Source organism: Meleagris gallopavo, chromosome Z (genome assembly GCF_905368555.1).
Source record: "Meleagris gallopavo chromosome Z, MGAL_WU_HG_1.1, whole genome shotgun sequence".
In the NCBI taxonomy this organism is placed as follows: domain Eukaryota; kingdom Metazoa; phylum Chordata; class Aves; order Galliformes; family Phasianidae; genus Meleagris; species Meleagris gallopavo.
Window position 1 is genome coordinate 48,984,603 of NC_139435.1, and position 13,228 is coordinate 48,997,830.

The following is a 13,228-nucleotide window of genomic DNA, read 5'->3' on the forward strand; positions in this document are numbered from 1 at the left end:
AGAAACAGGCATTGACAAGATTGTTATACATTCTATGACAAGTAAAATATTATTATTTGAGACATGGTTATTATATTATAAATACTATATGTCATTTAGTAGTGTTACAAAGAACACTTTCTACAAGGAACAGCAAAGCAGTGAATGCAGCTCTGCATTTCAAGCAGGTGTAACAATACATTATGTAGAATAAAAACACAAATGTGGAGTATGTGAATTTGTCACTGTATGGAATTACTTTAATGTGAACTATATTTTTTACAATTCCAATTCATTCTCTTTTCATATATATCTCTTGTGAAAAGTTGTATTAAAAGTTTGTATTTACAGTAACTGTATTAAGGAAGATCATCAAAGTTGTGGATTCCAGCTGAGATACAAACACAGATCGTTATGATAACCGTGTAATATTAGCAATGGGAATGACCTATACATACAATTACAAGTTAAGATTTTCCTGATTGAAGTTTTCAAGGCTTCTTTTTTGAAGTATATGGTCATGTATAGTGTATGGTTTCACTGCTAATGGATGGTTAATCTGCTTAGAGTATAACCTCATTAATATTTTCTAGAGTTTCATGGGAAAGAAAAAATGAAAGATAAACATTGCTGGAAGTAAACTATTATTTATTTCATATAATGTTTTAAGAAAATGTGGCAAGAAAGTCTTTGGTAATTACTCTCAGAAAATATAAGTATTTGTAGCAATCATTAAGATGACATTAATCTTAATACTTTCACAACTTTTTAATTATTATTTTTATTTTTATTGTATTCTTGAAAGTGGATTTGATTTTACCATCAAAGAAAATGGTCTACAGTTGGATCAACCTCCTATCATAGGAAATATATCCACAGTGCGAGTAACTATAGCAAAAAGTGACAATGCAGAAGGCATCATAGAATTTGATCCTCAGTACATCTTTCTACAAGGTTAGTTTGCCCTAAGTTTTCAGTGTGAGTTAGAAGGTAAGTCTTGACTTGGACATAAATTTTTGAGTTAACTTCCAACCTCTGCTCTGAGTTTTGATACAAAGTATATAAGCAGCTGTAAATAAGTTCTTCAGCAATTTTTCTTGATACTTTCTGTGGCTGTATCATGATTGTTCAGATTGTATTACTTAGGTACCTGGAGTGATAAACTTGAGAGTGAGAGAACTAGATAAATGGCCTACTATGTGTTTCAGTGTCTTTCATCGTAAGAACAGGTCTCCTTTACCCAGAATATTCTCAGTTTGCATTTGAGACACTCAGCAGTAGCACTAAAACTACTTTGATTTTTTTAAGTGGAAATTACCATAAGAAAATGTAACAGTTGTTTCACTCAGCTATTGCTTATGTGTGTATTGTCATTAAAAAATAGTAATTAAGCTGGCTTAATGTATATGCAGTTGAATAACAGTTGAAACCTGTTTATTGCTCCCCTGAAGAAAGCAAAAAAATATGAAAGAAAGGAACTGACATTTCATATCAGCTAAAATAATTGACTACAAAAGTCATTAGTAAATGACTTCCTTGTTATTATTCTATTAGATTCTCAACATATCTAGCTCCATTTCAGTTTTGAATTTGAATTTAAACTGTTCCTAAGATGATAGCCTCTCTGCTTAAGTGTTTAAAACCTATCTGAAATTTTCTTCATTTATCACATTGACTTTCCCTTATCCTGAAGATTTGTTCTTACATTTGCTGAAGATAAAATGAGCATAATATAATATGATGAAGTATCTTAATGTGTAAACTTTTCTTTTAAAGGAACAATAACCAGTCATTCACATAAATGATATTATAGAAGCATAAGATTTTTTTCTTTTTTTTTTCTTTTTTTTTTTCATTATTTATTTGATAGAAGATGCTTACATTACCTTTAGTCACTGACTAAAAACCTAAATGGAAAAATAGCAGGCAAAGTTTTTAGAACATAAATGTCCATCTTGATTGAAGAAGAAAGTATTACTGTGCTACAAGAAACAACTTCTTGCTTGCATTAAAATTATGTTAGAAGTGGAGTATTCAATTCTCAAAAGTAATGCTTGTGGAAGCTTCAGAAGCTTGTACAGAAAGAAATGGACTTAAATACATAATTCTTTACATTTAAAAAAATCTGACATAAAATATCTATGGTAATTTTTTCTTAATCATTCTTGTAGTAGAGGAAGATGCTGGAATAGTTATGATTCCTGTTGTGAGGAAACGTGGAACTTACGGCTATGTAACAGCTGATTTTCTTTCTCGGAGTATTTCTGCACTTCCCAATGGTGTTGACTATGTAATCCATAACAACTCAGTCACGTTTTATCATGGCCAGAACCAGACTTTTATCTACATCTCTATTATTGATGATGAAGAAAGGTAATTTATTTTTCTGATGATTTATCATTAAATTAGTGTTCAGTAATCAATTTTTTTTTAGCGTAAGCAGTGTACCTATATGTAGAATTGGAATAAAAAAGGAAATTATTGTAGTGCTGAAAAATGCATCTAAATTTAAAAAGGAAAAGAGAAACTATTATTAAGGTTTCATAGACACATGAAATGTAGACAGTTTGTTAGGTTGTCGGAATTATTCGGTATTTATTAGATATTAGGTATTTAACATAAATGGGGAGTAGGAAGTTCTTTTTATTTCACTTACCACCATTCACTGTAAAAAGGAGGAATCTTTTGTTGCAAGTTTACTGACCTGACTTCTACCTATATTTAGAGAGCTCCATGATTGAATTAGTTGAATTGAATATATTTTGAATTATAATTATCTTTGGTGGTGGGGATTTCTCATAATCTTTCTCCCCTCTCTCTTTTTTTGTTTCTTTTTTTTTTTTTTCTTCCAGTGAATTTGAAGAGCAATTTGAAATCCAGCTGACAGGAGCTACTGGTGGAGCAGTCCTTGGACTCCACTTAGTGAGCCAAATCACAATTGCTAAAAGTGACTCACCCTTGGGCATTGTCCGATTTCTTAACAAAAGTCAAATTGTACTTCCCAATCCTGATATACCCATGACACTGTCTCTGGTGCTGGAAAGAACTGGAAGATTGTTAGGAGACACACAGGTAGGCTCTGGCTGTCGAAGATGTTGGTTGCTTTCCAGTTGCTAGATCAAAAAGCTCCTGCATTTTCCTAAAAAAGCTTCTTTCTGACTGACTTCTGATGATCCCAGCTTTTTATAAGTCTTTGTTGTGTGTAGTTGCAGTATAGCAAAAAATTTAGTTAAACTTTTCTATTTCTCCTTCTTTCTTTCAACTTTTATTGTGGTCTGATGTTTTAAACTAGCTCCTAATCCTGTCAGAAACATGGTTCATTTCATGCACTACAGGTTTCGTTTAATTTAGTTGAATTACTTCCTCAAGCTGGTCAATTTTTTTTAATCAATAAAATGTTCATTATGAATTTTCTAGGTTTCCAGACCAATGATAAAGAAAGATATAAGTAAGAACCAAGGCAAGCCTTTCACAGTCTTGAAAAATAATGGAAAATCTCTTTCCCATGTAAAAATTGTCTTAGTCTTCTTTGACTTTTTTTTTCCTTTAGAAGTCATTTGAGAAAGCAGAAAAAAATTGAAGCAATCGAAATAAAAATTATGTTTAAAGTGCAGAATATGGCCTCCTCAAAAGCAAATGTAATTATAGGAAATCTTGAAAATATTCTATTTTTTAATCAGACTGCAAAAGTACAAAAAAATCATTTGAGGAATTTAAAACTTTTATTGCAAAATATTAAAAAAGTGTTTGTCATTTTAGGTCAAATATTACATTTCATACGGAGTGAGTACTGATTTACTTGGAGAGCTTCACAAAAAAAAAAAAATCTGGACAAGGGCAGAATTAAAAACTGGCCTGAGTTTTTCCTATTAGGTGCTTTTAAGAAATTTATCTCATTTCTAACTATTTATTTATATTATTAATATATATCGATTTTAATAAATTGGCATTGTGGTTAACTCACAATTTCCTTTTGTAATTTGATATGCTTATTATTCCAAAGGATTATACAATTTTCTACATGCAATTCATTATGAATATTTTGTGGTTCATTATTATCAACAAATATTTAAACATCATTACTTACCAGATTAAGGAACTTTATTTCACTTATGGCGCTCTGTCATTTCTCGCTCTTGGAACTCTACTGTAACATAGCATCACTCTTATTCTGAAACATATCTTCCACAGATTAATTGGGACATTTTAGGGCCCAATTCAGAAGAGATTTTATCTCCTTTGAATAGTGACATTGGTGACCCTGTGAATGGATCATTTTATTTTGGAGATGGAGAAGGAGGTCTGAGAACTATTCATCTACAAATCTATCCTCACGAAGAAATTGAAGTTCAGGAGATATTTGTTATTAGACTGAGCCTTGTGAAAGGTGAAACAGAAATAGATCCAAAGGCAAACAACATTACACTAATAGTAAGTCATTATTGCTTTTCTGTTTTCGGATATCTCTGTTGATATTGGAATTTATCCTCTGAAACTTTTCAAAATTAATCATACTGATTGCATAGTTTGTCATTTTTTCTTGTCTCTTCTACTCACATATATTGGTATGACTTGAGTTCTTAAGAAAATGTTGCAAATAATCTATCAGTAAAAGTTAGTATACGAGCCCTCTCGGCTGCTTTCTTTGCAGAAGGTTGTGGTTCTCTTTGGTGGGAGATGAATGGGTCTTAATTCCTAACTGTTCACCATTTTGACCTCTACTTCTCCCACCACTAGCACATATTAAATAAATAAAAAAAAAAAAAAAATCTCAGTGAAAGACAGATAGTCAGAGAAGTAAGGCAGAGAAGCTGTCAAGGACAATTATTTCCTTTAGGGATACTGAAGTTAAGGATTTCTATATGAGACTTTTATGAGGGAGGGGGGGAAATGTTGGCTGTATTGATTTTTCTGGCCAGTATTGTAATGTGTTGATGGACTTAACTTATTTTTTCCACAGGTTATCCTTCAGAGACCTAAGTTTATTCCTTGAAATGAAATGCATACCAATGCATACCATATTTCACCTTGCATACCAATAAATTGTTTTCTCCGTAGGCACCAGTGTTTGTGTAGAGCTAATCCAAAGCAGAAGTCTTTGATTCTTTATACAGGCTTTATGTCTGGTAAAACTACATCAGTGTAATAGGAATACAAAAATAATCAAAATATTTACTAATTGAATTGCTAGTTCTCTTTGTGTACTATTACCTCTGTTTCTCTCCAAGTGTTCAGAAGACATATAAAGAAGCTTTGGAGGGTAGATTGGATTTATGGTAAAAATTTTAGAAAAAAATTTGCAGCAATGAATTAATATAAATACACTTGTCTGTGTCTTTTGATCCCATCAAACAGGTCTGGACACTGATGCTTTCTTTACTGTGTCTTAATCTTGTCACCATGGGATACTCTTTCCTAGTTCTTTCAAAATTAATTAATTCCCTCAAAGATGTTTTAACCATTTACAGTGTACAAGCTGTTATTGTTAAGTGAGGCTTGAGTGGACAGAATTGTCATTGCCATTTGTTTTCATATGAAGTTTCAATTAATCAAAGACAAAGATGCTTGTGTATTTACTGAGTACATCAAATTTCGTATTTAATTTAGAACTTGCTCAGACTTCTTCAGGTATTACTGTAGGATTTCGCAAATCAGCAGGTTATCCATAGATCTCTTACAACAATCTTGTATGTGTGCATGAATGAATGCGGTCTTGATATCACTCCCTTCTGATACCCTGATACTCCTGTATTCTGTTTTTTTAAATTCTTCTCACAGACTCTGTTGACTTCTGCAGAACTCTTGAATATTCAGATGAGATAAGTCAATAGGAAGAGTTAGTAGATATTTGCCCTGTAGCACAATGAAAACTTTAATGATTTTAGCAAGAATATAGCTCATTCTACATTTCTAATTTTGTTGTTGTTGTTTGCTTTGTTTACAGATACAGAAGTTTGGTGATCCCAATGGAATTGTACAGTTTGCTTCTGAATCATTATTTGAGCAGAATTATACAGAGCCCTCAGCACTGGAAGGACCACGAAGTATTACACTATTTCTCAGACGGGTTCGGGGCACTTTGGGAAACATAACGGTATTGTCATCCTTATTTCTTTTTCTAATAAGCAGCATACTCTGAAATCATCTGCATAATAACCTGAAATGTGAACATATACAGAACAGACGGATTTTTTTTTTCTGTTTCTTTCAATTGTTTGTTGCTCCAATGCATTTTTGTAATGTTGCTTTTCAGACTGAATTTAGCAAGGGGCTCAGTTTAATTGTCTGTGGTTTGAAAAGTCATATTACAGACTCACAGAGAACAAAGAAATATGGTATTGTAGTTGTCTCTTTTCTTTCTCGGGCCATCTTAACTTCGTTTTGTTGGGAGAGGAGAGTATATTTTTAAGTGAGCTTTCTTTGAGAACATCAAAATTTACCTTTTTTCCAGCTGTATTTAGAAGGTAAGTTCCAACTATTTTGGTCCACCACTCTCACTGTTATTTGGCTGAAGTATTTTTGAAGTCTGTGTTTTAACAATTATTTAATTGCTGTTTATTTATTTATTTATTTTCTTCTAATTAATGAATGAATATGCAGTATTAAATGAGTATTCTTGACAAATTTCTATTCTAAACAATCTTAAAGAGAGAGGACAGACAGCAAAGATATCGTGGTGTCAAAAATATAAGCAATTTTTAAACATGGTTCAAAGTGTATGTATTTTTCTGATTCTGTGTGTAACTTTGTTTTCTTTTGCTTTTTTTTTAACTCATTTCAGGTTCACTGGAAGTTATATAGTGAATTTGACATGACAGGTGACTTTCTTACAACAGAGGGATCTGTTGTCATTGCTGACCAACAGAGTACAGCAGAAATAATTATCTACCTGTTACCTGATGATGTTCCTGAACTGGATGAGAACTATATAGTTCAACTGATTTCAGTAGAAGGTGGAGCAGATCTAGACGAAGATAAAAGAATTTCAAAGATAAATGTTTTTGCAAATGATGATCCCCATGGAGTATTTGCCTTGTACTCTGATCAGCAGTCAGTATTGGTAGAGAAAGACCTTGATCGGTATGTTCAGATTAATGTAACTCGGCATGCTGGGACATTTGAAGAAGTGGTCATTGAATACCATATCTTGTCTCATCAAGAAAAAGAACTAATTGCACCTGAAAATGAGAGGGGATACCTCACCGTAAAAGATGGTGCCAGCTTTGGTGTGAAAAGAGTGCCAATAAGCAGCCAGGTCTGTATAATGCTTTTAGATCCTTAGATATCTAAAATCTACTTTTGTCTTAATAACAATGCAAATGTGCTGGAATGAGTTGCTATACTCTCAGCTTTATCCACAATGAAGAAAGTACAAAGAAGACACTTTAAACCTTATGAATATCCTATTTCTGGGAAGAAGTGGAGTTAAACGTGTTTTCAAATGATATTTGCAAAATCACTTCTATGCATACGTTCATATAGTAGTTTGTTTCCATCACTGATCTTCATTATTATGATTTCCATATTTTATTATCTTACGGATCAAAAAATACTTTCTCAAGTTTCTGTTTTGGATTGTCAGTAGTGATCTGTTGCTGCTGACATATAAAGCAGCAGATATATTTGTTGTCAGCATTGTCAGGTTATTTGGTATACTTAGTACAGAATTACATTCACAGTGTGGTGAATCGTAAAGATGAAAAGTGAGCTGAGCCTCACTTTTCCGTTTACAGTTTATTAAAATGACAATAAATGCTTTGCAAGTTCACAGTTCAACAAATTGCTGGTCAATCACATTCTCAGCATTGATGTTTTACCTGTAGTTCTTTTAAGCAAGATAATAAAATGCTAGTCTTGAAAACACTGCTTTTGTATGTAAGTAGAACAAAAGTTGCTCATCAATCTGCTACTTAATTTTTTGAACTGGTGGATATCATGCTTTTTCTGGAATTAATTTTCTACCTTTTAATTTAAATTTTTCTTTTCAAAGGCATTCCTTTTATTGGGCTTGAATTTTACTCTGGAACTGATTAATGTAAGCCTGGTTAGGGAAAGTGCCAAGGATGTGCCTAAAATATTAGGAAAAGCAAAGTCAGCTGTTGTACTTGTTCCTGCAGAAGCTGCCAATTCACAGGTCAGTATAGTATATCAGGCTGCAGTGTAACATTTCTACCACACTACATTCAAAAGATAAGTGCAGTTAGGATTCAGTTTGCTCCTTAAAGTTTTTTTCATTGCAACCAATTTAATGACTGACAAGACTTCTGTAGTTATTATACTATGTACTTCTTTTGTGGATACACATTTTTTAATTTTTATAGAAATGTGTTAATACTGCATGAAAATGTCCCTCTAACCAATAATTTTGATATATCTGTTCATTTAAGCAACAGTAAATAGTGTAAATATTACAGTTAATTTATGCTGTTCTGAAAGGAATGCCTCCTATTTATTTTCTGGAAAGTACAACAAATACATAGAACACAAATACGTTTTTTGGTAGAACAAATTCTCAGTTACAACACACTATTTTTCAACATAGTCACCATCATTGTCTGATCTGCACAGATGAGGTGGTTGAGATGCTCTTCATTTTGTGATACGACAACGGTGCATGGCCATCCAGAACATGGCTTGTCTTTCACATTGCTGCTGCCACTGCTGAAGTGCACCACCTGCCCATCACTGTGCTCCCGCTCACTGTTTGGTCTCCATAAATGTTCAGCTAGCATCAATAAATGTCAGTGGATGCCTCTTTTTCTGCGTGGAGGAATTCAGTGACACACAGTGAAGTATTTGCGAAACATGTCAGATGCCATTCTGCCGGACTGCCCCTCTGCTGCCATCTGTCACACGGCAACAACATGTAATGGGATGTTGGTAGGAAGGTTCAACCTGCACTGCCATACCACCAACATCTGCCTCTGATATCGTGGGCTGAGATAATAAAACGGGAGGCATTGCTTTCAGAGCAGAACGTGTATATTTTTCTTTACATGAAATTAATATGCTGAGATTTAAAAGACAAGAAGTTATTCTGAACTAATTCTGCCTTTATGTAAAGCAGCCCCAAAGTAGATAACAGCAACTATTATAGTAGCTTATGCTAGAAGAAGTAGAAATCATACTGGTTTTTAATGCAGTTGGCAATACATTTGGCTAATCACAGTGTGAGAAATTCTAACTTTAGCCACTTCACATGACAGTGAGAAAAGAGAATTTGCCTACTCAAATATGGTATATGTGCTTCAGATGATTTTTATGTATCAGGCAACGATAATGGAATTCTTAAATGTTAAGTTTTTATTAAGTAATTTTATTTGTCTTAAAGCCCTGATATTTCTTTTAATTTCTAATTAAACTTAAAGCTCTATCAGTATTATTTACTTAAATATTGTTTCTGTTAATGCTTATCCAGTTTCTGCTTTTAGAATGTGAGAATTATCCTTTTAACTTTATCTGCTGTTGAAAGAAAGAGAAAAGTAGATTATGCCAGCAAGAATATTCTGTTAACAGTATCATATGGCAACAATTTATCTGCACTGGATACACAATTATTAATTCTATCTCTGTGCACACACGTGTATATATGTACACTACTATAGCTATTACTGTGAACATCATGGACAGGTTTTATGTTTTTCTTTTAATGTTTTCAGTAGTGAAATCCAAGTCATATTAGTTCCTTTCTCTGAGATTTAATTTTCAAAAATCTCAGATTTAACAGAATTATTGTAGACTTGTTAAGGAATTGTGTGTGTGTGTATCTGTTCATATACTTCAAACTTGCATCACAACTACATGTAAAATGATTGTGAAATACTTATTTTAAAATATATAGTATGCTTGCACGTGTGTTATTGCCTATTCTTACTCTATTTTCTGTAAGAAAATATGTTATGTTTCCCCAGGTTGGCTTTGAATCTGTGATTTTACAACTTACAAATATTGTAGCAGGAACAGGTCAGGCTGTCATAACCAGAAAAGGAGTTTATGGCTCTGTAGCAGTTAACTGGATTTCAGGATACCCACCAGAACTAATCACTGACTTCATTCAGCCAGGCAATATTACTCCTTCTTTTGGTAAGTGCTTGTCTGAGGAAGGAGGTATGACAGTTGCATAACTGTTTTACTTATAGATACCAGTAAGTATTTCCTATATTAATAAAGGGCCATTGGAATGGAATTGTATGTTCTGATTTTTATTTGTACACTGGATGTTTAATTCATGAGTAACTAAACTAAATGTCATAGATATCGTGTGTGAGGTAAACATAATGCTATGCCCTGATGGACGACTTTGTATAGGAAAGACTGTTAACCAATTTATTCTTGCTAAATGGACTGGAATTGTCATTACAAACCCTATCTCAGCATATACTCAAGTAGAATGAGAATTTCTATTTAGTGACTTTGAACTGTGCCCTCTCTCTTCTCCTTCTTCAGGTATTGTTCTGTTTTCCTCTGGTGATCAAAGTAAAGTAATCTCATTTCAAGCTACTCCAAATATAAATAAACGTGAGTCATTTGCCATCTCTTTAACAGAAGTGCACAGCAATGTGTCTGGTGGGGCTCAACTGAGGTAAAGTTATTACTTTAAATTTTTAGTTTCACAGATACTGGAAGAATTATTATCTGTATACAGAAATGTGCCTTATAAAAACCGCTTGTTTCAGTTCTACAGATCCAACCTTACCAGAACTGACACTTCTCTCAAATTCCAGTCTATTTCATGCCAGGAGGATACAGGGTGTCCAGAATGTGTCTCAAATCCTAGGGACAGTTAAGAAAATGAAGAACCAAGAATCGACAACTTTAGCCAGGAAGCTGAAGAATGTTTTCATTAGTCTCCCTAGAAATTCATAATAAGTTGTTCTTAAGTAACAAAATGCTATTTCAAATAAATTGAAACAAAAAAATGTTCAGAAAATGCTTCCTTTATATTAAAAACTATTTTTGTTCTTAAAAATAGAACTATTCCAGTTAATGTAGTCTTCCATCTCAAATAGATTGTTACCTATTCTTCAAACTGTTTTATTTTCGTTCTTCCTTATTTATTGATAGCTAAAAGTGGTATAAAATGAATGGACATAGAGCTACACCATGTATGTAGGAAGGTAGTTGCTTCTCCACATTACAGTTTTACCGGCAAGTCAGAAGGAAGTAAGGAATGAACTGGAGATGACTAAACTCCCTGGATAGACACATTCTGCTAGGCTTGTATGTTCTGTGGACTGGTATCCTCAGAGCACCTATTTAACATGTGAGTTAAAAATCTTGAGTGTACAAGAGTGATGTTTTTAGAAAACTTAAAACTAGATCCCACAGGAGGCAAAGCTGATAATTTTGACTCCCTTAGTGATGAAAAGTGAATGAAAATGACACACTGTAATTGTAGTGCTAATTGGTAGCCTACAGCGCTGAATACTGGGTCAGTTACAGGAGAAATGTAAGACCCAAAGTTTAGTAAAGGCCTTTTTGGAAGCAGATTAACACAGTTTTCAGCTCTATGCATTTTATTTCTTATAATAAGGGTATATATTTAATATGAATGTAATAGAGTTAAACTGATGCTTATTAATGGTGCTCAAATCCGGAAAAAAATAGTATGACTAATGTTGAGAGGAGATGGCTAGTAGTTCAAAATCCCACGGTAAGTCTTCAAATAGATTCTATCCGCTCCCTGGCTAAAATGGTAGATCTGCTATCATCAGTCTAGTCCACAATTTTCATTTTCTACTGGAAGTTTGTTCTATGGTTATTACTGGTGTTTCTCTGAAAGGCTGTATCTCCTGTAAACAGGGATGTATCTCCCTGCTTTTTGTCCACAATAGAAAAAAATTATATCTATTTTTCCCTCTCCATTTTCTCATGAAGTCCTTGCTTAATATATCCTTTATTCTGTGTTAACTCAGGTTGTATTAAGCCTATGAAAGGCTGTGTGGCAATGTTTTAAAACAATGTTTTAAAAAAATCTATTTACATCTTACCTTGTTCAGTTGCTATTTCTTCCATCAACTGTTACAGATTTTTCTTTTAATTCAATTTATTACAGTCTTCATTGGTTGTTCACTGGAAGTTATTGTGTCTTAGTTTTCTTATTTCCTGTTTGATCATTCAATTTTCAATATTTTTTCTGTTTCAGATCAGGATTTACAATAGCTGAAATTGAGCCAATGGGGATATTCCAGTTTGCTTTTAACTCAACATTCATTTCAGTTGAAGAAGATGTTGAGTCAGTCACACTGCATGTCCAAAAACTGTTTGGATTTCGAAGTAATGTCACTAAATTGACATATCAGACCACTCCAGGAAGTGCCAAACCACTAGAGGACTTTATGCCTATTCATAATGGGGAGCTTATATTTGCACATTTTCAGACAAATGCCATGATAGAAATATCAATAATTGATGACACTTTTTCTGAAATTGAGGAATATTTTTTTGTAAATTTGACTGCTGTTGAAATTTTGGATTTTCAACTTGCTAAACTTGACTGGAGTCCACGTTTAAATCCAGCTTTCAGTGTTGCAACAATTAATATCCTGGCTAATGATATTCTTCATGGAATACTAAGTTTGGGACCAGAGTTTATTTATGTTGAAGAAGATGCAAACAATAATACTCCCAACACAGTGATAATTAATATCAGAAGGACCCAGGGGTTTACTGGCAATATTGAAGTAACCATTAAAACCTTTGGAGGAATAAGTGCACAGAGTGGAGTAGATCTATATCCTTTTGAAAATGTTTATGGAAAATCAAACTTTACATGGGCAAATGAAGGAGAAGATTTTGAGGAACAGTCAGTCTCTCTGACTTTGCTGGATGGAGAAAGAGAAAGCAAGGTGTCCATAAAAATTTTTGATGATGATGAGCCTGAAGGACAGGAATTGTTTTATGTTTTCCTCTCAGATCCTAAACATGGAGCTCAGATTGTGAAAGGAAAGGATGAATATGGATTTGCTGCTTTTGCAACTGTGATTATTGCAGGTACCAGTTGTTTTGTTTTCCTCCTCTAAATAAGTAAATGTATTGGAATTAAGTAATAGTAAATAACTGTAGGTTTATGTAAACTTTGGCTTTTCTATTGGACAATAAACAAGGTATTATTTTGTCAAATCTTGACTTTTTCAGTTTGGAGGAAGCATCTAATATATCAAAGCCCAGTATGCATCTATTAGCAGTTTAGCTCAAAATGAGCTTTTAGATGCTGCTGATCTCTGCTCTTATTCCTATAATGAAGGAA

General features: G+C 33.3%; 1 protein-coding gene across 1 annotated transcript in view; it reads left to right on the forward strand.

The window, feature by feature from the left end:
- ADGRV1 (adhesion G protein-coupled receptor V1) overlaps positions 1–13,228 on the forward strand; it is a 250,291-nt gene that overhangs the window by 97,040 nt on the left and 140,023 nt on the right. Inside the window, exons 67-76 of the mRNA XM_085214084.1 lie at positions 785–933; positions 2,151–2,352; positions 2,832–3,051; positions 4,171–4,410; positions 5,924–6,073; positions 6,761–7,234; positions 7,970–8,113; positions 9,891–10,062; positions 10,426–10,561; positions 12,125–12,972. Of these exons, the coding sequence (XP_085070210.1) occupies positions 785–933; positions 2,151–2,352; positions 2,832–3,051; positions 4,171–4,410; positions 5,924–6,073; positions 6,761–7,234; positions 7,970–8,113; positions 9,891–10,062; positions 10,426–10,561; positions 12,125–12,972 (2,735 nt within the window). The remainder of the gene's footprint in view (positions 1–784; positions 934–2,150; positions 2,353–2,831; positions 3,052–4,170; positions 4,411–5,923; positions 6,074–6,760; positions 7,235–7,969; positions 8,114–9,890; positions 10,063–10,425; positions 10,562–12,124; positions 12,973–13,228) is intronic.